The 22,599-nt window shown below is 34.6% G+C and overlaps 1 protein-coding gene and 1 pseudogene across 2 annotated transcripts in view; one reads left to right on the top strand and one right to left on the bottom strand.

Moving 5' to 3' along the window:
• The window catches only part of LOC306665749 (DNA primase large subunit-like), a gene marked incomplete at its 3' end in the record, with an annotated part of 290,898 nt that overhangs the window by 108,557 nt on the left and 159,742 nt on the right, over positions 1 to 22,599 (top strand). The window contains exon 5 of the mRNA XM_079147377.1: positions 2,227 to 2,347. Coding sequence (XP_079003503.1) covers positions 2,227 to 2,347 — 121 coding nt within the window. The remainder of the gene's footprint in view (positions 1 to 2,226; positions 2,348 to 22,599) is intronic.
• On the bottom strand, positions 4,653 to 12,910 carry LOC306666936 (transcription factor IIIA-like; annotated as a pseudogene). The gene is made up of 3 exons: positions 12,811 to 12,910; positions 5,732 to 5,806; positions 4,653 to 5,430 (listed from the first exon to the last, which is right to left on the bottom strand). The product of its transcript is annotated as a transcription factor IIIA-like (transcript).

Here is a 22,599-nt window from a genome sequence, read left to right as displayed (position 1 = left end):
TCAGAATAACTTCAGGAACTGATGTGTCATGGTTTGAACACTGTTGTGAATTGTTCAGAATTGTCTGAAACAAGTTGCTTTCTAAAAAATACTGAAAATTTCTATTGCAAATTTTTTCCTGATGAAATAGTTTTTAACTTTATGAGAGACATTCTTCATTTGGAATTTAAACTAGAAGGGATTTCATTAGGTAGAAGATCTTTTGATACTTTTCCAGAAAATAAGTTGGAAATATTCATAAGAAACAGTGAGTCAAACACACACTTGAGTTTGATACAGTTTTTTGGAATTTGAGATAATATGGGCCTATTAGACTAGATATTTTCAGCTGGTACTTGGTTTCTTATAAATCAACAGTGCCACCCAGAGGGAGAAGGAGTTAGCTGCTTTTTAAAAAAAAATCTATTTTTTCCTCTCCTACTAGTTTTGGCTAAATAATATAGTTATTTATTTTTTTTTTTAAATTAGTATTCTTATCCAGAACAAATCTTGCATTGCTTCCTATCCCAAGATCATATTTGAGAAATTTCTAACCAGCTTTGGTTCAAGAGTTTTTCTTTTTATAGAAAAGCCTATGTAGTTTATGTAATTTGTATAGTGGATAAATTGCTGAAAGTCTGTAAAAGCAAAAAAATGAAATTGTGTTTTCCATGCAAGTAGGATAATTATTCTATGATGTTACAATAAAGATCTATCTGCCTTAGAAGGCATGCTGTATGTGCCTTACAACTGAATTTATTTTCATGTTGGCTTTGAAATATTTAAGTCTTGTACATATTAAATTTTGTGAAATTATAATCTGCAAAGCTTATAGTTTTGTTTGTAAAATGTACATAGATCATAATCTAATGATAAAGTTGCCTTTAAAATTTTCATTTATTGGTAATAGGCACTGAATTAGAGCAAAATGTATTCCATGCTTGTATAATTATGTCAAAATGAACTCTAATCTTATGTATAACTAAAATGAACTATTAAAAAGTTTAAAAACCTTTATTTATTTGGCTTTTATGAAACCACCTCAGACCAAAGGAGTACCCTGTTTTCAAATGTAAATGAATAGTTACAGTAAATGCAGTGTGCTATTTCCTTTTTGTTATTCAGTAATAATGCAGGTAGACTTGACGTCTTCCTTCCTTCCTTCCTTCCTTCCTTCCTTCCTTCCTTCCTTCCTTCCTTCCTTCCTTCCTTCCTTCCTTCCTTCCTTCCTTCCTTCCTTCCTTCCTTCCTTCCTTCCTTCCTTCCTTCCTTCCTTCCTTCCTTCCTTCCTTCCTTCCTTCCTTCCTTCCTTCCTTCCTTCCTTCCTTCCTTCCTTCCTTCCTTCCTTCCTTCCTTCCTTCCTTCCTTCCTTCCTTCCTTCCTTCCTTCCTTCCTTCCTTCCTTCCTTCCTTCCTTCCTTCCTTCCTTCCTTCCTTCCTTCCTTCCTTCCTTCCTTCCTTCCTTCCTTCCTTCCTTCCTTCCTTCCTCCTTCCTTCCTTCCTTCCTTCCTTCCTTCCTTCCTTCCTTCCTTCCTTCCTTCCTTCCTTCCTTCCTTCCTTCCTTCCTTCCTTCCTTCCTTCCTTCCTTCCTTCCTTCCTTCCTTCCTTCCTTCCTTCCTTCCTTCCTTCCTTCCTTCCTTCCTTCCTTCCTTCCTTCCTTCCTTCCTTCCTTCCTTCCTTCCTTCCTTCCTTCCTTCCTTCCTTCCTTCCTTCCTTCCTTCCTTCCTTCCTTCCTTCCTTCCTTCCTTCCTTCCTTCCTTCCTTCCTTCCTTCCTTCCTTCCTTCCTTCCTTCCTTCCTTCTCTCCTTCCCTCCCTCCCTCCCTCCCTCCCTTTTTTATTTTGGTACCAGGGATTGAACCCAGGGGCACTTAACCACTGAGCCATATCCCTAGCCCTTTTTTATATTTTATTATAGACAGGGTCTCTCTGAGTTGCTGAGGCTGGCTTTGAACTTGGTATCTTTCTGCTTCAGCCCCCCGAGTTGCTGGGATTACAGGCATGTGCCACTGTGCCTGACTTGAAGTATTCTTTATTTTAATCTTTTATGTTCATTACACCCCTTGACCTCATACCCAACATATCCCTGGAAGAGTGTGGTTTGAAGTACTGGTATTCTGTTTATCACAGTAGGAGACACATCTGCTTTTAACTGCTGTCTGTTGCTACCTTGCTCATCTTTGAATATTGTTTCATATTTAATATTCATTGAATTTTTAATTTATACTCATAATTTTGTTTCTATTTCAGTGAAGATCTTAGACGCTGGTTCATTCAACAAGAAATGGATCTCCTTCGATTTCGATTCAATATTTTACCCAAAGACAAAATTCAGAATTTCTTAAAGGATAGCCATTTGCAATTTGAAGCTGTAAGTATTTTTGTAGTTTTTTTCCCAGTTATTTTCACTATTTATCCTTCCCTTTTGCCTTAAGTGCTAGTAGTAATGTGAGGAGTTCATTCTCTTTACATTCTGAAGCTCCTGCATAAAAGACTAGCAATAACTTTGCACATAAGTGATATTTATTTGCAGTAGTGGAGTTTTGAGAAAGTAGTGGTTTATTTAAGTCAGTTGTCAGTAGACTCTACCTGGTTGAATAGTTTTAAAAAATAATTTTTGTAGGTAAATCTGAGTAATTATATAAATATAATTATGTATTATAATTATGTAAAAAGAAATGGTGGGATATTTAGCAGGGATAAGTATTGTAACAGAATTTATGTCTAGATAGATCCCTGCTTTGATGGACAGTAAAAAATTCTGTTTTGCAAGATGTAGAGTAATCAAATCGTAGTGGGATTGGGTTGGACCCTGTTTTGATCTTGGAATGGGTGGCTTAGGCCGAATATAATAAAAGTAAAAGTTGGAGTAGGTGAAAGACATTTGTCCTGTCTGACATATCCTGTCTGAGGACATACCCACTATAGCAAGGAACAGTATTATTATATGAGTTGGGAGAAAGAGATTGCATGAAGGGGAGGGGACATTTAGTGGACATTTGGTGTCTATTATGTATTAAAGAGGGACTTTTCAATAATTCTGTCATTTACTTCTTAAAAGTACCTCTTCTGAGGTCTCTAAATAACCTACTTAGGCATGGTCAAGTATTGTGTACAGACCATGTGATCCAAACCTATTGCTTCTCCTCTTTGCTTTTAGCTTTGATCCTTGGTAAAGCCCATTGTTGCTATTTTCTATTCCAGTTAATTTACCCTTTCATGTTAGAAATAGTGTTTTATTTTATTTTGCTGTCGTTTATATTACTGATTTTTATTAGATCATATAAAAATGTCCTTGGAAAGATCCATTCTTTATCGTAGAATGTCTCAACACATTGCCATGTATAGGTTTTTTTTTTTAAATAATGCATCTATTGAAATAGAATTTATATATTTTGAAATTCACACTTTTAAAACATACAGTTCATTGATTTTTAAGTATAATCCCAGAGTTATGAAACCTTTACCAATATCTAATTTGGGGACATTTTCATCACCCTAAAATGAAACCTTGTACCCATTAGTAGCCACTTCTTGTTCCTTCTCCCAATTCTTGACAACCACTAATTTACTCTCTGTTTCTGTGAATGTGCCTGTTCTGGCATTTCATATGAATGAAATCATAAAATATGTGGTCTTTTGTGAATGACTTCTTCCACTGAGCATAATATTTTCAGATTTTATCCATGTTGTCACATGTATCGGTACTTAATTCCTTTTTTTGCCAAATATTTTATTTATATATGTGGCTGTTCATGGACATTTGAGTTGTGTTCACATTTTAACCACTGTGAATAATGCTGCAGTAATACTCATGTACAAGGTTTTATATGGATATATGTTCATTTCTCTTAAGTATATACCTAGGAGGGGAATTTCTAGGTCATAGTACAAGTCTGTATTTAAATTTCTGAGGGTCTGTCAAAATGTTTTCCAAAGTGACTTCATAAAACATCTTCTTTTTGGTACCAGAGATTGAATCCAGGGTAGCTTCACCACTAAGCCACATTCCCAGTCCTTTTTTATATTTTATTTAGAGATGGGTCTTGGTAAGTTGCTTAGGGCCTCACTAAGTTGCTGAGGCTGGGTTTGAACTCATGCTCCTTCTGACACAGGCTTCTGGGGTGCTGGGATTATAGGTGTGCACCACTGGGCCCAGCTACCATCAAACATCTTACTAGCAGTATGTGAGGGATCTAGTTTTTCTATATCCTTACCAACATTTGTTATTATCTTTTTTTAAAAATGTAGTTATCATGGTGGGCATGAAGTGATATGTCAGTATGGCTTTTTTTTTTTTTTTTTTTTTCTTTTTTCGGTGGGGGGATTGAAACCAGGGGTGTGCTACCACTAAGGTACATCCTCAGTCCTTTTTACTTTTTATTTTGTGACAGGGTTTTGCTGAGTTGCCTAGGCTGACCTTGAACATGCTTGTCTCATCCTCCTGAGTTGCTGATATTACAGCTGTTTGTCACTGTGCTTGGCCTTGATGTGGTTTTGATTTGTGTTTTTATTGATGTTGGACATCTTTTTGTGTACTAATTGTCCTTTGTGTATCTTCTCTAGGGAAATGTTTATTTAAATTCTTTGTCCATTTTTTTTTCCTTTTTCTTTTGGTGGTCCTGAGGATTGAACCCAGGGCTTTGTGCATGCTAGGCAAATGCTCTACCATTGAGTTACACACTTGACCCTTTTTGCCAATTTTTAAATTCAGTTACATTTCTTTTTATTGTTGAGTTCTTTATATATTTCTCATACAAGTCCATTATCAGATATGAATATTTTCTCCTATTTTCCTCATGGAAAGAGAGAATATGGCTCTGGAGATTGAACACTGTGGCATGGGTTCTACCACAGCCTTCTCTTAGGCACTGACACACAAGCTGTTCTGGGGCATGAGTTTTCATGTGTTGCTTCAGGTAATCTTTCCGTTTAAATGTTTTCTGGCATACTTCACATGATATTTCCTCATTGTGGGTTTCTCTCACGTGTTTTAGAAGTTCTGTCCTTGTTTTTGCCACAAAGGACCATCCCTTTTGACATACATAGCCTGAATGGGGGCTCATTGGTATGTTTGCACCGATGGACTTTCAGTTGCTGATGTTTCTTAAAGGCCTTCTTGCAACCATTGAAATTACATACATACTGGTTTTGCTGATTTTCATGTTTGTGTTCAAAATGTTTCTTCAAGTTTGATTTTGTGTTGAATTTCTGATCACAACCATTAGCTGTACAAATAAACGGTTTTGCTCCAGTATGAATCAGGATGTGGCGACTCAGATGGTAGTCTCTGACGAAGGCCTTGCCACAGCCTTCGTAGTCACAAGCAAATGGTCTCCTCCTTGTGCTTGCACAGGTGTGCGTCTAGCTTCCAGGCCTTGTTGTAACTGGTGCTGCAGTCGGGGAAGGATGAACCGCCTAGGGAGCGCGCAGGGCTGCGCGGGCGGTGCTGGGCTTGGGCAATGGTCAAGGACACCCGCACGCCTAGGCCCAGGCGGCTGCTCCAGGGCTCTCAGGTCCCTGCCAGGCCCAGGGCCAGGTGCCACGAACCTGAGGGCCCTGGAACACTTGGGACACCCCACCCACTGCCTGGAGCAATTCCTCTCCATGGTCCATTTTGAGTTAATTTCTATACATGTTAGAAAGTAGGGGTCTGTCTTACCTGTTTTGTAAAAAACAATACCTAAGACTGGTTAATTTATAATAGAAAGAAAGCTATTTGGCTTATAATTCCAGAGGTCCAAGAACATGGTACCTGCATCTGATGAAGGTTGTTGTGATACATTGCAATATGGTGGAAGGTCATCACATGTTAAGAGAGGGTCAGAACCTGAAAGCAAGAGGGAGCTGAAATCTCTTTATAACAACCTACTCTCTAATAACCTACTTCTGTGATAGTGGCATTAATCTCTCATGACCTAATCACCTCTTGTGAGGCCCGATACTGTTGCATTGGGAATTAAATATATGACACATAAACATCATTCTTTTACATGTGAATAACCAGTTCCACCCCATTTGTTGAAATGGTGAAATGTCTTTGGTACTTGAAGACTCTTAGTTTTATTTCATTGATCCTTAAGTCTATCCTTATACTAGTACTACATGAACTTGAGTTTTGGTTACTGCATCTATGTAGCAAGGTTTTAATTTGGGAAGTATGAGTCTTTCAAGTTTTTTTTTTTTTTTTTTGTCCTATCCTAGATTTCCTGTATTTTCTTTTAAATTTTGTGCTCAATTTGTCAGTTTCTCCCAAGAAACCAATTATGATTCATATTGGGATTGCATTTAATCTGTAGGTCAATGTGGGGAGTATTGCCCTCTTAACAATATAGTGTTAAGCCATCTAATCTATGAACATGGAATGACTATTTATTTGGGCCTTTCATTTTTTTTAAACAAAATCTTGTCCTTATTAAATTTATATCCAAGTACTTTATACTTTAAGTCATTGTAAGTGGAATTGTTTTCTTTACTTCATTATTGGTATATTCCTTGCTTGTGTATAGAGATTCAATTGATTTTTTTAATATTAATCATTTCTTGAAACATTGTTGAATTTTTTTTAGTTCTAATACTTTTATAGTGGAATAATTCTGAGATCATCTCATATAGACAGATATAATCTTATTCCTTAATTTCCAATTTGAATTTTTAAATTAGCTTTTCTTAATTGCCCTATCTGGAATTTCTTGTCCAATGTTGAATAGAAGTGGTATTAGTGGTCATTCTGATCTTAAAGGGAGAGCATTCAATCTTTGACTATGATGTATGATGTTAGCTTGAGTTTCTTTTTTTAAATAGACGACTTTTATCATAGTGAAGAAAATTTCTTCTAATTTAGCTTGACCATTTTCATCATGAATGATGCTGTATTTTGTTTATCTACATTTACTGAGATGAAGTTTTTTTTGGTCCTTTATTAATATTGTATGTGACATTAATTTGTAGAATTTTAATCAACCTTGCATTCCTGGTATAAATTCCCTTTGGCTGTAGTATGTAATCCTTTTTTATATATTGTTGGATTTAACTCGCTAGTAGTTTGCTGAGGGTTTTGCATCTTTATAGATAGGGATATTGGTTTATAATTTTTTTGGTTTTTTTTTTTTTCCTATTTTTTTCTTTTCTTGACTTATTAAATAATTTCTTTTCCAATCTATTATCTGCTTTTACTTGCTTTGGATTTATTTTATTCTTCTTTTCTAGTTTCTGAAGGTAGAAGTTTAAGTTGATTTAAGACTTTTTTTTTAATGTAGATGTTTACAGTTCCAGTTTCCCTCTGAGTACTGCCTTACATCATCATGAGTTTTGGTATATTGTGTTCTCATTTTCATTTATTTTATTCCTTATATCTTTATATTGGTTATTTGGAGTGTTGTTTAATTTTCACATATTCTTGAATTTCCCAGACTTCTTTCTGGTACTGGTTTTGGCTTTATTTCGTTTTAGTCTGAGATCATATTTTTTATGGCTTCCATTTTTAAAAATTTATTGAGCATTATTTTGTGACCTAGCATCTAATCTTTTTTGGAGAATGTTCCATGTGTACCTGTGAAGAATTTGCATCTAGTGTTCTTGCCTGGAGTGTACTTTATGTGGTTTGTTAGGTCTGGTTGGTTTATATTGCATTTTCAAATCTTCTGTTTCCTTGTTGATCCTTTCCCTGTTCTATCTATTATTGAAAGTCATATACTGAAATCTTCAGCTTTGATCGCTGAATTATTTATTTCCATCTTTAATTATGTCAGTTTTTGGTTTATGTATTTTGGGACTCAGTTGTTAGGTGTATATGCATTTATAATTGTTAAATTTTCTTGATGGAGTGAACCTTTTATTATTAAGAAATGTTTCTCTTTATCTCTAGATCATTTTTTGTTTTAAGAGGGATCTGTTTTGTCTGATAGTAGTATAGATATTTCAGATCTTTTATAGTTGATGTTTGCATAGTATGTCTTTCCCTTCCTTTTACTTTCATCCTATTTGTGTGTTTGACTATAAAGACAGCATATAATTGGATTGCATTTTAAAAAATATTCATTCTGCCATGTCTGTCTTTTGATTGGGATATTTTATCCATTTACATTTAATGCAATTTCTATAAGGTAGGATTTACATCTGCCATCTTGTTATTTATTTTCTGTATGTCTCATTTTTTTTTTATTTATCTGTTATTGCCTTTTTCATGTTAAATGGATATTTTCTAGTGTGTCGTTTTAATTTCCTTTTATTTTCCTATTTTTTGAATTATTTTCTTACTAGGAATTATAGTCACCATTTTATCATAAAAATATAGTTGGGATTAACCTTAAATTAATTCAAGAGTGTCAAAAAACTTTGCTCCTAAAGTCTCTGTTCTCTCCCCTACCATTGTACTATTATTATCATATAAATTGCATCTTTATACATTAACAGAGAAATTTACACATTAACTCAGAAGATTTTGAGTTCGAGTTATGGAAAATGTCTGTATTATACTGGAGTTAATTTTGCTTTATTGTGATGTCTTTATTATGTGGGACTTAAGTTTGCCTTGGCATACAATTCAAGGTTGGGAATAATTTCTCATTAGGATTTTGAAGGTATTGTTACATGTACATTTTAGCTTTGAAAGTTATTTTTGAGAAACTTGATTCTACTTTGATTTCTGGTTCTTTGTATCTAACTTTGTGTATTTTGCTATTCTCACTCCCTCCTTCTTGTGAAATTTCGTAATGTCAGACTTTGTTTCCTTTGGGATGGAAATGTAGTGGGCCCTTTTATCTAAAGATTTGGGTTTTCCAGTTTAGGAAATATTTTTTGTTATTGCTTTGCTAATTCTCTTTCATCTGTTTTCTACATTCTCTCCTTATTATCTCTTGTTAGTTGTAATTTGAGCCTCCTGGGTTGGTCCTTTTATGATCTCCTATGCAGTGACATTTAATCCTACCTTTTTGTTTTATTTTCTGGGGAATCTCTTCAACCCAAATTTTCCACATGTTTGTTTACATGTTTTCAACCCAAATTTTTCCACATGTTTGTTTACATTCCCCCCCCCCCGTTTTTAATTTCTAACATTCTTTTCTGCGTCTCTTTTATAGTCTTTTGCCTTTGTTTCATGAATATACTATCTCTTCTGTTTCCTTTTGAAGGTTATTTATTTTAGCATTCTTCAGCTTCTTTCATTGTTTGTGTACTTTTCATTTATTTAGTTCATCTTTACTAAATAGTCTTTCATATTCATTATTTCCCTCAAATATCTCATTCTTGTCTGTTTGTTCATGTTTAATGTTAACATACTGAAAAGGCGGATTGGAAGATAGAGGTTTGTGTGCACATGTGGGTGCATAAGACGTTTACTTACTATTATACCTTGATCAGTCACTTAAAATTTTTTTTAGTTATTGAATGACCCTTGCTAAAGATTCAGAGAGGAAATCTCCCATATCCTATCATGAACTATGTCTTAATGCTGACATTCTTCTACCAGTCTATGGTGATTTTTACTTAATTACTTATTGTTTTGCATTCCATAAACTCACATCTTTCATCTTCCGTATTTGATACTTGTAATTTGTGAAAGTTTCTGGTGCACTTAGAGATCATATCAGCTCCCTTCTTTTCTCAGGGACTTAGGTTGTAGCTTCCTTTTCTGAGTCAATTAACACACTTTCCAAAACCTGTTGCCTCTCTATTCCACTATTTTATTCCTGGGTGTTTTAGAATCTCATTTTATTGTTATTTTTATTGGATTTTAGAGGTGGTGGCAATAAATATTTCTGTTCAGTTTGCCATGGTTAATTATGGTTAACCAGACATCTCAATGACCTCAGTAATCACAGTTTTGAATTTAGGGAACATGGTTAAAATTTTGGAATGTGTTTTATTAACCACTGTTAACCCATCAGGCTTTGCTGCTGTATTGCTGTGTTTGATTCCTCCCTCTAGTGTGTGTCAATGTTAATATAGATTCCTCCATAGATTTCTTGTGCTCCTACACATCTTGCTGTGTATGTCAAGACTCTGGTCCTAACTGCTCTTCACTCAGGCCATTTCTTAGGTGATTTTAGTAAGTACCTTTGAAAGATGAGGTAATATCTTCCTTTGCCATATAGAGGAAGATATTACCTCTATTGCTTACTGCTTGGTACAAAAACTACCAATTGCCAGTGTTCCTTAGCTGTAGTGCAGTGTATAGCACAGGGAGATCCATCTGTGCTATATTATGTTACCCCCCCATGGGTCTTGGGGGCAAGGAGAGTGACACAAACATACTGGTTCTCTTGCTGCTTCCTGTGATGTCAATACTAAAGTTCTTTGACTTTTTATAGCTTCCCATAAGTAGTATAGGCTAGCATATTGGCTAGGAAATAGGGTGTCTTAGTTCTTTGTTCTATTGCTATAACAGAATATTGGAGACTGGGTGATTAATAGAGACAAGAGGTTTATTTACCTCTCAGTTCTGGAGGCTGGGAAGTTCAAGATTAGGCTGCAACTTCTGGTGTGGGTCTTATGTTGTGTCTTAACATGGCAAAAAAAAATGAGTCATATGCAAAGAGAGGGGACACAAAGGGCATCCTAGCTTTGTAACAGCTTGCACTTGTAGTTAACTAATTTGACCCTCTGAGAGTGAAAAATCACTCCCATAAGACTCCATTAATTTATTCACAAGGGCTCCACCCTCATGACCTAATCACATCCATACTGCTTCACTGAGGAATTGAACTACAATATAAGTTTTGATGGGGACAAACCATAGTTAAACTGTAGCATGAAATTAAATCTTAGACTTAACAATTAATTTTGAGTAAATTTTCTAATCTGTACTTTTTTCATCATCTTTAAGATGGGTATAATAACAATCCTCACCTCACAGATATTTGAGGTTCAAAAAAGATAATGTGTAAGAGTATTTAGTATTGTGCCTGAATTATATATTAACTGGTCATATTATGGAGAAGACAGAAGAGCAAATGCCTGTATGATGAAGAAGTTTGGAGTCAATTAGATTGGTATATTTTGCTGCAATTGAAAAAAAAAAAAAAAACTATTTTGGATCTTTTTATTTTAGGAAACTGGAATTTATGAGAAGTACATGCAAAATTTTAACAAGTATGTTGGCAGTTAGTATCATGATTTTTAATATTACTCTAGTTGCTTCTTGTCTGTTTGCTATGATTTATCTTCTATTTACTTATATATTTATATCCTGTTTCACTCTGTAGTTCATTGAGGTATGTTAGAATAAATAATACTTTAAAATAAGGTAAGAAATATGAATAAAATTGAAAGGTTGACTGAAGGGAAAATTAATATCTACATTTTTACATACTAGGCAATCTTACACAATTTCTCTAGGGAACAGTAATTTTGGCTTCTTGTGTGACTGTTTTTTTTTCTGGTTCAGTGATCCTCAGTGGGGAAATAGGAGAAGGAGGTATTCCTCTTAGTGGGTACATCAGAAACTGCGTGGAGGTTTGTAGAATGTGGGAAACATTATGCCTTATGCTTTTGAAATTTAAACTAAAGAATGTACATTTTGATCAAGTGTATATAGTTGGTGGGGATTCATGGAAGCCAGAGTGAGAGACTGTTGCGGGAGGCCTGACAGAAAAGCCATTCCTGTGGTAGGCTGCAATCACTTCCCCATGATAGAACTTTTTTCCCCACTTCTTCTATGTGCTCTCTCTCCCATGGCATCTGATACTAGTAATTAAGGCACTCGAATTTGGGTGCTGTTGATTAGCTTTGTAGCAGGTGCTGTAAGAGTTCTTCCCGCTTCATTTTAGTTTTTCCTAACTTTTATCGTTTCGTTAATAGGAACATGCATATTTTCTTCATTTTAGTTTGTATTTGAAAACTATTATATCAAACAGGTATTAGTGATGCATTTAGACTCAGAACAAAGCAAGTTATTGGGCAAGTTATTAGCATTTGTCACATGAGATAGTCTCTGATATGTGACCCGCTGCCTGTTGTCCAGACAGAAGGAAATAGTGGGGGTTGGAGAGCCATGGTGCCATCTTGTTTTCATGTCCCAGAAGCTGGATTATTGGCACACATGTTTTAGAGTTTACCTGGACTTAAAGTGCTGGTATACTGTTTGGGCACATGTCTTTGTCTTTTCAGTTTCTTTAATGCTACAATGATTTTTATATTAATCTTCTTATGTAAAATAAATATTTTTACATTATGAGGAGTTGCAATATTATAATTAAGTTGCATTGTGTTGGCTTTGATGGAGAAATATGTATAGAAAAAAGATCATTTATTCCTTTGCATAGATTTTACTCTTAAATTTTGTTTTCACATTCCTGTGGCTTCTGTGCTTTTACTGGACAAAAATAAACGAAGCTAGTTATCAGATCTGGAACTATGTTCTACGATAGACTCAGGCTGTGTGTCTGTACTTTAGCTTTTTTAGTCTATACTTGAATTTGTAGAGGATAGTAGATCTTTATGACATATGACAGAAAAATGTCCGAAAAGGAAAAACATATTTTTCATTCTTTGTCTTTTATGTAAATAACTTGGATTTTAAATATGAAGTTTCTATGAAGGGTTAGAAATGAGGGAATATTGCCATGTATGGAGAGTATTTTGGATCGCTTATTACTGAGTTGATTGAGTTGCAAGAAAGGTGAATTGGTATGGTTAAACAGATTCTATTAAGGTTTCTTCAGTTGGTCAGTTAGGGAAAGGTCAGGCTTTGACAGCTGTCAGCCATGTAGACAAAGGGTTTCTGTACTGTTGTTGTCCAGAGTCTGACAGCAGCTTATAATTTACTTGGATGCTTTTTAAAACTTGCTTAGAGCAGTCAAAACTAATTTTTTAAAATTTTTTTATTTGAAATACCAGTAGATCTAATGGCAGGATACATTTCATTGGAGTACTGTGGAACAGCAGGGACAGGAAAAATTCGGAGAGTATTCTGTGTTCCAAATGGAAACGACATTGTATATTAAAAAGAATTAGCATCATTCAATTGCCTTTATATTCAAGGAAGTGAATTTTTTAGTAAAGGCAAGTAAGGTTGGCAACTTTATTGCTTGACTCTCTGCAACCAAGTTCATGTAAAACTTTGAATTGTTTATTTTTGCTTATTTTAAAATAGTTTTTCTTATTCTGAACCTAGCATTTAACATTTCTTATCCTTTGTAGTTTGAAAACTTAATTTCTTCTGTCCTAGAAAATATTTCATGTCATTCTTGGCTGGTAACTTCTTTTCAATGAACATGAATTAAAGTTTAATTTGTCATTTGTTACTGAAAATGTCAATCATCAATTTATTAGGAACTTTTAGATGCTTTTTTCCAGTTAACATTGGAACATTGATTTAATTTTTACAGGTGTGTAATCTTAAAAGTTGTTTTGGTATTCACTTGTTAATCATTATTTCTTAGATATTTGCAAATTGGCCTTGAGACAGTTCTGCGTTTCTGACGGTTTTGGCCCTTATTATTGTTGTTTTCATTAATTGGGTTGTTATAGCTCTTTGGGAATGTGTGTTAATTATTGCTATCTCTTCCATTTCTGTTACTTAAAATATGAAAGTACATTCACCTGATATACACAACTTTTATACCTGCCATTGGGGTCTCTAGTTATTATAAGCCTATTCATAAGTTGCCAAGTGATTTTAGTGTGGTGGTTGCAAATTGGTGAGATATGTGTACCTTTATATCTTTGAAAAAATTTCTTAGTTATAGAAATTTTATTTATTTATTTATTTATTTATTTATTTATTTATTTATTTATTTATTTATTTTTATGTGGTGCTGAGGATGGAAGTGCTGTACCACTGAGCCTGATCTTTATATCTTTTGATCTAATAAATTTCAGCCAATAAGGGATCTGATGATATAGCTGAGGCAGTACGTGCAGATGTGAGAGTAGAGCAGGCTAAAGAACAAGTATGTCTGATGAGTCTGGAAACTCTTCATAGTATCCTGTTAAGCTGCTGGCTGTGAGAGGTGTAGAAACGGAGCCTGGTAAAGAGGGAGACTGGTGAAGAGTGAAATGGGATATTAAGACACACTCTTTGAATACTCTTTATGGCAGTTTCAGACATAAAAAGAACTGAAGGGGAAAGGATTAATAATCAGATGAAGGATATTAAAGAAAAAATGTTATTCATGACACTTATCAAAGATTAAGTAGGGAAGACTTTATTCAAGTGTTGTGGGGGACTATAGTAGGGTTTTGTAGTATGGGAGAGAAATGAGCTGAACATTCAATATCATAAAAAGAGTAGAACTTCATAGCCAAGGAGTTGGGTGGTGGGTAGCGTAGGCAGATGGGAAGTGAGGAAGAGATAGACAACTTTTTGCTAATCTGACTTTAGGATTTTTTGCTAAGGGTGGACAAAGGTGATAAAATGTTGAGGGTGATCAGAGCAAGGGTGAAGGATTTTTCCCAAAATGACTGTGTAGGATTCTTGCTAAAACGGATAAATGTGTCCTAGTCAAAAGGAGATACATGAGCCTGACTAGAATTAGGTCAAGAAGAGAATCCTTGTCAAACATCAAACTTGTCTTCCGAGTGGGGAAGTAAATTGTTTTATGTTCCAAGGCTGTGCAGTAAGTTAGTTTGATAGTTCCAGACAGTGCACTGAAAAATTTAATTTTGAATTAATTTCTCAAGAAAATACTAGTAACATTGTAAGGATTTGTCTGTTTTGTGAATATTAGATGTCTTAAAGATGGATATAAGTAACATGGAATTCTTCTCCTTTTTCAAGGCTGAATATTCGATGATAGAAATATAATGTTATATATGAAATGAGCTTTTTTTCATTGAGTTGATTTTAAGAAATTATTTTGTTTAGCAAACTTTGACCTGTTTTATATATAAATAGAATAATATATGATTTAGACAGAGCTCTTTCTGCCTGTTAGAATTGCATAGCTTTGACTTCTTTCCAAATGATTAAATGAAAATATTCATAGAGGATTCCTTTTTATAAGTATATTCAACAAACCTAATACTATTGTTCTCATAGTGGTTTTTGACATCAAAAATTATAGAATCCAATCTCATATTTTATGTTTGTTTATTGTGTGGCTATAGTTAAAATATTAGTAAATTTTATATAGAGAGAATAGAATAGGAAAACATTCATTGAACTTTTAGTTAATTGAGGCCTAACTATGTAACTGTGTATAGCTGTTAAAAAAAAAAAACAAAAAAAACATGGCAGATGGTCTTCAGTGATAATATTTTAGAGTTCACAGAATTTGGATTTTCCTGCTCATTATAAGATAGTTTAAACCTAGAGATACTATGGTTAAGTGTGAAACTTCAAATCGAATTACCCTTGCAGGCTGAAATTAACATGCAAAAATTTTCAAAATAACTTGTGAAAATCATTTCTCTTTTTTAAAGTTTTCACATGGCTTTTATATATATAATATATTCTGATTGTTTGATGGCTATGCCTCTGACTTTGCCCTTGAAAAAAGTATGACTTTAAATTAGTTCCCTATAGAGAGTTTTGTCCTAAATGTCTTACAATGTTCTGTGTACATACATATACATGAATGCATATATTTAGATCCTAAAAGAATGAAACTAATTTTACTGTATATGGTCTATAGTGGTTAAGTATTCTCTGTAATTAAACAATAAAATTGTGAAGTGTTATTCATGTTTTTTGAAGATGTTCTGAAAAAGATCCTGAGCTTTTGTATATAGACATTATTTTTTTCATTCCATAATCTTCCTAATCTTTTCCTCTTGCCTCCAGGTTCCCTTGAAATTTAATCATTTTTGGTTAAATTCCTGTGTCATGGACTAGTTCAATTCTTGGTCAGATTGCCTTAACATAGGTCTTTTGCGTGAGAATGAGAATCAGGCATGTGGAGAACTAAAGGAGTTTTACAAAATAGTACTTTTGTGTTCTTAATCATTAGCTAAAGTCTGAGTTATAATTACAGAACAACAACTATCCTAGTAGCCCAGGCCCTATGTAGATACCATTCTGCTACTTCCCACCCTTTAGAAAGCGTAAAAGGAACATGGACTTTCTCCATTTATTCTTTGTGTGTGTGTGTGTGTGTGTGTGTGTGTGTGTGTGTGTGTGTGTGTGTGTGTTGCTGGGGATTGAACCCAGGGCCTTGTGCTTGTGAGGCAAGCACTCCTCTATCAACTGAACTATATCTCCAGCCCTCTTCACTTATTCTTTACCTGCTGCTGGTTGCTAATCTCACTGGCTTTCAAGAAATTAGTGCCATCCTTCGCCTATTGATATCTCTCTCTCTTTTTTTTTTTTGCTTTGTATCCTGTTCATCTCTGGTCAGAGGATGCTGTCTCCATTCCCATGAAGCTTTTGGGCAAAATAATTCTTCTGTAATCTCTATTGAAGCTTAATAGCCACATATATTTTAACTCCCTTTTAGTTGATTCACGGCTTAAAGCTGCAATATGAATATTAGAAAACCCAGTGGATTGGCTGCAAACTTGCATGGGGTCCTTGTTTCCTTAAGAAGGATTATTTATTGATGACTGAATAAAGAGTGGACTTATTAAGGTCTGGATTTGCCCAGTGATGTAAGGAGGCTGGAGAGAAGTTAATCACTAGTAGCTAACCTTCGATATATGTTTACTGAGTATGAGGTGCTTGGCTCAGTGCTTTATATAGGTTACATAATTTAATCCTTGCAATAGCTCCAGGAGGAACTTGAAGAGCAGAGAGGTTAAGTAACATCCCCCGCAACCCAGACTTCTAGATATTTTGATACGTGTAAATTACAAAGTATGTTACTAAATATATGAGCAGATTTCTTCACAGCTAATACTTCACTAGCACTGAGATGAAGTGGGATAAATGCTGACATTTAAGGTGACAGGACTCATCAGAAGGGATATACAAACACAGGTGTGAGTTTAGAGATTTACATTAATGTAGAAAATTAAAGCATTAACTGTAATTTTACTGATGTTTTATTTTAACTGACAGTTCCTGGCAGACCTGGAAACTAAATACATTAAATATACCATAAGTAGTTTTCCCAGTATGATGTGTGTGCTGACTCTAGGGAAAACATTATATTCATACAACTTAGTTGTTGAGGGATTTGTTACCTTGCCCATGACTTTTCTATATTCTTAGCTTTTCTTCTCTGGTACTGTTTACCCCTTTAAGAATCTTTTGGTATTATATTGTATGTTTCAGTTCATGATCAACAACTGATGCTTATCAAAGATCATTGTAAACCAAATTTCGGTCATTAAATTCTGGGCTTGAGGTAGGATAATTCAGTCACTTAGGAAAAGATAGTTAGGGACTTGTAGGTTTTCTTCTTAATGCACAAGAAAGAACATCAAGGGAGTCCTACTGATTGTTTTAAACTGAGCCTTTTGAGAGGATGGTTTAGTCAAGGGGTTCTGTATCATAGGGGATATAGCTTCCCGACTAGTATTCTAGATATCTTTGTGGTACTTTTGATGGTGGTAGCCATGATTGGCAGGGATTACAGGCATTTAGGAGACAGGAGACAGGAGTGTTGGGATGCCTGCAATGAAGGCACTGGATATAGTTCTGTATAAGAATGCATTTTCTCATGTCTTGCTTAACTTTTCACATTTATGTGGTCAAACAAAGCCTCCTAGGCCAAACTGCTTGTAATCATCTGCATATGAAATCAAACATTGTTTTATAAGTCCACATAAATTGTTTTTTCCCTCTTTTTTTTGTATACCTTGATTGTTCTTGGAATTAAAATGTCTTATGAACTGATAGAAGTTAATACTTTGTTTTGTTCTGAATATTTCTGTGAATTGTTTATCTTTTTTTTTTTTTTTTGAAAAAAGGTACCAACACCCATGCTATACCATTTTGTACTGGTAGGTGGCTTCTATTAATGAATATAATATCAAACTACTCCACACATGTCCTTGAATGCTTTTATTTACTTTGCCATTTTTATATTTAATTATGGAGTTCTACTGATTTAAAAAATATCTCTGAATTTTATCTTGGGTAGTAAAGTAAGTATTGTAGCATATTTTAAACACTAAAATATTAAAGGGTAGCATTGTGAACCACTAATTTCATCCAAGCTTTGAAGATCCCCAAGTTTGATTCTATTAGACCCTTAAGTATAGTATTATAAAAACTGGCCATAGCATGTTTCTTATTTTTCTTTTCGGAAGATTTAGGTAGTTTTGGCTTACAGTTATACTTTTTTTTTTTTTTTTTTGAGATTTCTCCTTTTTAAAAATAATCTTATCATTTACCTCACTAATGCTAAAGTAGTTATCATCCCAGACACATTGTGTATATAATTAAAGTTATATCTGGTTGTTTTCCTATTTCTTGGTGAAAAATAATCTTAAATTATTAAATAGAAAAGTAGTTATCATCCCAGACACATTGTATGTATAACTAAAGTTATATCTAGTTGTTTTCTTATTTCTTGTGAAAAATAAGCTTAAATTAAACCCTCAATATCACATACTGTCAGTACCCATAAGAACTGTGAGCATAGCAGATGAAGGAGAGAGCCAAAAGCAGCATGACAATATACTTCTTTGTAGTCTCCTTCATAAAGAGTTCAAAGCTCTTCATCTATTGTGAATGTAGAGTGTCCCAGAATCCCAGTGGAATAGGGTGAGCAAATTCTCAGCTAGGAAAGAATGAGGCTGGTAGTCTGCTCACAGAGCCTGTGGAGGGACATCCAGTTTGGTCTGTTCCCTTTAGTGGTGTCTTCATAGAGCATTAATTAAGATGCCTTATTCTTGGGATTGTGCCATTTATATAGCAAGATTTCTAGTCTTTGTATCACTTTTGTAAAGGTTCCTAAAAATCATTTGTTTATAATTGTGATTTAAAATAGCCAGTCTTGAAGAAAAGAATTTCAAATTAATTTTATTTATTTCCATTTTAATTGATGATGACAATAGTGTAACAGGAAAGAATTTCAAACATTCTAAACTATAGAGAAAACTTTGCCTTTGGACTAGGGAACTTCTGAGAATTAATTTGCCAGCTAAGTTCCTGAAGATAAATATGAAGAAGGCCTAAGGATGGTTTGGGATGAGCTGGTTGGCTTAGGGTGATCTCTTTGTCTTGCTCCTTTGAGAAGAATCACTGGTGCCAGGATGAGCTTGTGATGGAGGGGCCTTTGTGCCTTCCTTTCTTTATCCGGCAATAGCAAAGCCTGTTTTTCCTGAGTACAGTATAGTTCTTTCTCCTTTTTCGAGGTTGAACACAGACATAGTTCTATCATCTCATCTTTTTCCTAACCGTAGTATAACCCACATCTCTCTGGAGGTCTCCTCCTTGTCATATACTTTATTTAACATTATTTTAATGACATCTTCACCTTTTTTATTTAAAGGAAATACATTCATGTGTTTTCCATGTTAGTGGGTTGTAGTTGTACATTTTTATAAGCAAGTTTGTCATTAAATTATGGAAAAGAGTCAGGGATGAGGTTAGCTAGATAGGAGAAGTGCAGGAGGGAATTGAGAGTTGAGTAAAGGGATGTGTTGTAATTTACCATGATGAAGATAACTGCAGCAGTGGAGTGAATAAGGAAATGAAGGGTTGAGACCTAAGTTGAGATTTAAAAAAGTAACAGAATTTTGACGAGACGAGTTCTCAGAAGGATAGTGCCAGTGTCTGTGTTAATGTTAAGAATTGTTTGCTGAGTGAATGTCGATCAAATGAAGGACTGAATGAGGGTCTGAACTATAGCAGTGGCCATACGAAAGGAAAGAAGTGAGTTGATATGGCAGACATTATGGAAGAAGTCTGAAGAATGACGACTAATGGAATGTGAAGTGAGAGTGACGCCAGGCTATGTGATGGAAGGCAAGAGTTGTGTAATATTCATGATGAAAGGAAACATAAAAATAGGAATATGTTTTTGGGATAGGCTCATACATTTGGTTGTGAAAATGGTGACTGAGTGCTGGGGGCCAATAGAGGTAGGCAATAAACAATTCAAAAAGACTGAGTTTAGGAGGTTGTGGTTGGAAATATATAATCAAAATATCACGTAAAATACTATTTGAAACTGTTCAAGTTTGCTAAGGGAAAGAGTGTGAGTGAGAAGATTTGGGAAAATTGATCTAGTGGATTTCTTATGCCCCTAAGTTACCTAACTTTTCAATGCCACATTTTCTTTGACTACAAAATGGGGAAAATCATAATATCTTCCTCATGGAATTGTTGTGAAATGTAATGAAATCATTTCTGTAAATTACATAGTGTATGGCAAGCATGTAGTAAATGCTCACTGAAACTTAGCTAAGTTGTTGTTATTATTATCGCTATTATTTTGGTACCAGGGATTGAACCTAGGGCACTTAACCACTGAACCACATCCCAGCCCTTTTTATTTTTATTTTTTTATTTTGAGACAGGGCCTTGCTAAATTGCTGAGGCTGTCTTTTTTTTTTTTTTTTTGGGTGCTGGGGATTGAACCCAGGGCCTTGTGCTTGCCAGGCAAGCACTCTACTGACTGACCTATCTCCCCAGACCTAGCTGAGGCTGTCTTTGAACTTGTGATCCTCCTGCCTCGGCCTCCTGAGCCTCTGTGATTACAGGTGTGTGGCACTGTGCCTGGCGAGCCATCTTATTGTTTATTAAGTTCTTTGGCTCTGCGTATGAAGTTGAACTGATTCTAATACTTCTAATTCTAGAAGTTGTATTGAATGTTTAAAATTAACAAGTAATCTTATTAGCAGTGATTTTTATTTCTCGAATTAGAACATTTTAACTTTTGTAGGCGTGGATAGTAATAATCTTGGATTTTTTTTTTTTTGATAAATATGTGATTCACTTTTAGGTATTTTTACATAAAGCCCTTTTCTTGACATTTAATACCTCTTCAGACTGTAGTTTCACCTTCACTTTGCTAGATAAACTCTCAGAATATAGTATTATTATTATATTTTTTGGATTAGGTAGGGAGCAGAATAAATGAGAGGTGATGATATTAAAACTGATCTAGTACTAGACAGATTTCTTCCAATGAGGATGAGCTACAAGGAGCCCCTTTGCATTTGGTATCAGCTTTTTTTTTTTGTCCTCTCGTGCCCAGTTTACTATGCTCTAGAAGTGTCGTTTGGGGGAGCCAAAGTACTGTACTTCAACTTCCAATAGTCCATTCAGTGTAGAAGGACGAAAAAGTTCTCCTTTTTTCAGTGTTTGTGTGTTTCTTTTGCTTTAATAATAAATGAGTACAGGGATTTGTTAATAGTAAATGAATAGAAATAAGTGCTAATAAGCACAGATATACCTAGTATTTAAAGTTTTTTATATTTACATTTTAGTTGTCCTACTGATATTTTAAGAGTTAAGAGAAATTAGTATTTTTAGTTGAATATGTGTCATATCACTTCAGAACTGTAGTAGCTCCAACTTAGTTCGTTGATTCCTTACCTGATTGAGACTGACATTGAAATGCCTAAAAAGAAAGCAGCTTTTGGAGTTTTCCAGGCAGTGAATCCACTAATATTTTCTGAGTGTCTGTAGGTGCAAAGCACTGTAAATTACATTAAAAATATTGTCACTTGAGTAAGTCCTTAAAGAAACAATTTTGGAACTGTTTGATTAGTATACATCAGAACTATTGTTTGGGCTCTATAGATAGAGGTTGCTCAGGGATGTAATAGAATCTGCATACAAATAGATGAGAGTTTGAATTTAGAAAGGATAGCTTTCTTATTCTATCCGTCCTGGTTTTCATTTAGTTCATTGTATATTATTTAAAATCATTGTATATTATTTCTTTTTAGTATAACTTTGGCATGATTATTTTTCTTTTCTTTTTACCATTCCCTTTGCAATGCAGGTGCATGTTCATGCACACACACAAAAGAAGATCCATAATTTAGGTAGTATTTATAGCAGGATAGACACACGATTTATTTGAAGTTTTTTAGTAGGTTGCTACCTCTGGTCATGAGAAAAGTCTATTTTTGAATTCCTCTCTCTCTCTCTCTCTCTCTCTCTCTCTCTCTCTCTCTTTCTTGATTGGATTCTAGAACAGAGGACCTGTCTCCAAGACCATTTCTTTATCAGCAACTGTGGTTAAATATATCTTAGAAAAGGTAAGAGAGAAAGAAAAGATACTTTCTCAACCATCCCTTAAGGTTTTGCTATTTATTACCTGACTTTTGTTTATAAGTTCCAGCATTACTTTCATTTTGTTAGTGAATAGGGATGTTTTGGGCAGGCTGAGAGAGGAAATCCTTTTTAAAAAGTCAGTATCATTCTTTGTGAGAGAGAAAGTAATCAATTAGCTTAGCATGTTGTAATGGCAGCTTTGCTACTTTGTCCTCCGCTTTCTCTCTTTGTCTAACAAAGAAAATTGACAGGCTGCTTACATCTCTGTGAGTGCTTTTCCTTAAAACTCTGTGATTGAATGCCTGGTGAATACAACTCTGGCTTCTGTAGCACCAAGTGGCAGAAGTGGAAAGAGGCTCTTTTTGCCCTCCCTCCGCCCCTCCCTTTTCCCTTCCTTCTTTTCTTTTTCTTAAAAAATGCTACTTGATTGTATGTAGCATGGGTGAAGTTGACCTCTGGGAAGTTAATAAAAACAGAAATAAATTATTTTTCTTCTCTTCTGAGTTCCATATTTAATTTTCCCCAAATGACAGAATTAGCCTAAATGTTGCTAAATGCTAGGTTTC

This window comes from Sciurus vulgaris (assembly GCF_902686455.1).
Source record: "Sciurus vulgaris genome assembly, chromosome: 7".
NCBI classification, from domain to species: Eukaryota; Metazoa; Chordata; class Mammalia; order Rodentia; family Sciuridae; genus Sciurus; species Sciurus vulgaris.
The sequence above is the reverse complement of the archived record's forward strand: the minus strand, read 5'-3'. Positions and strand labels throughout refer to the sequence as shown.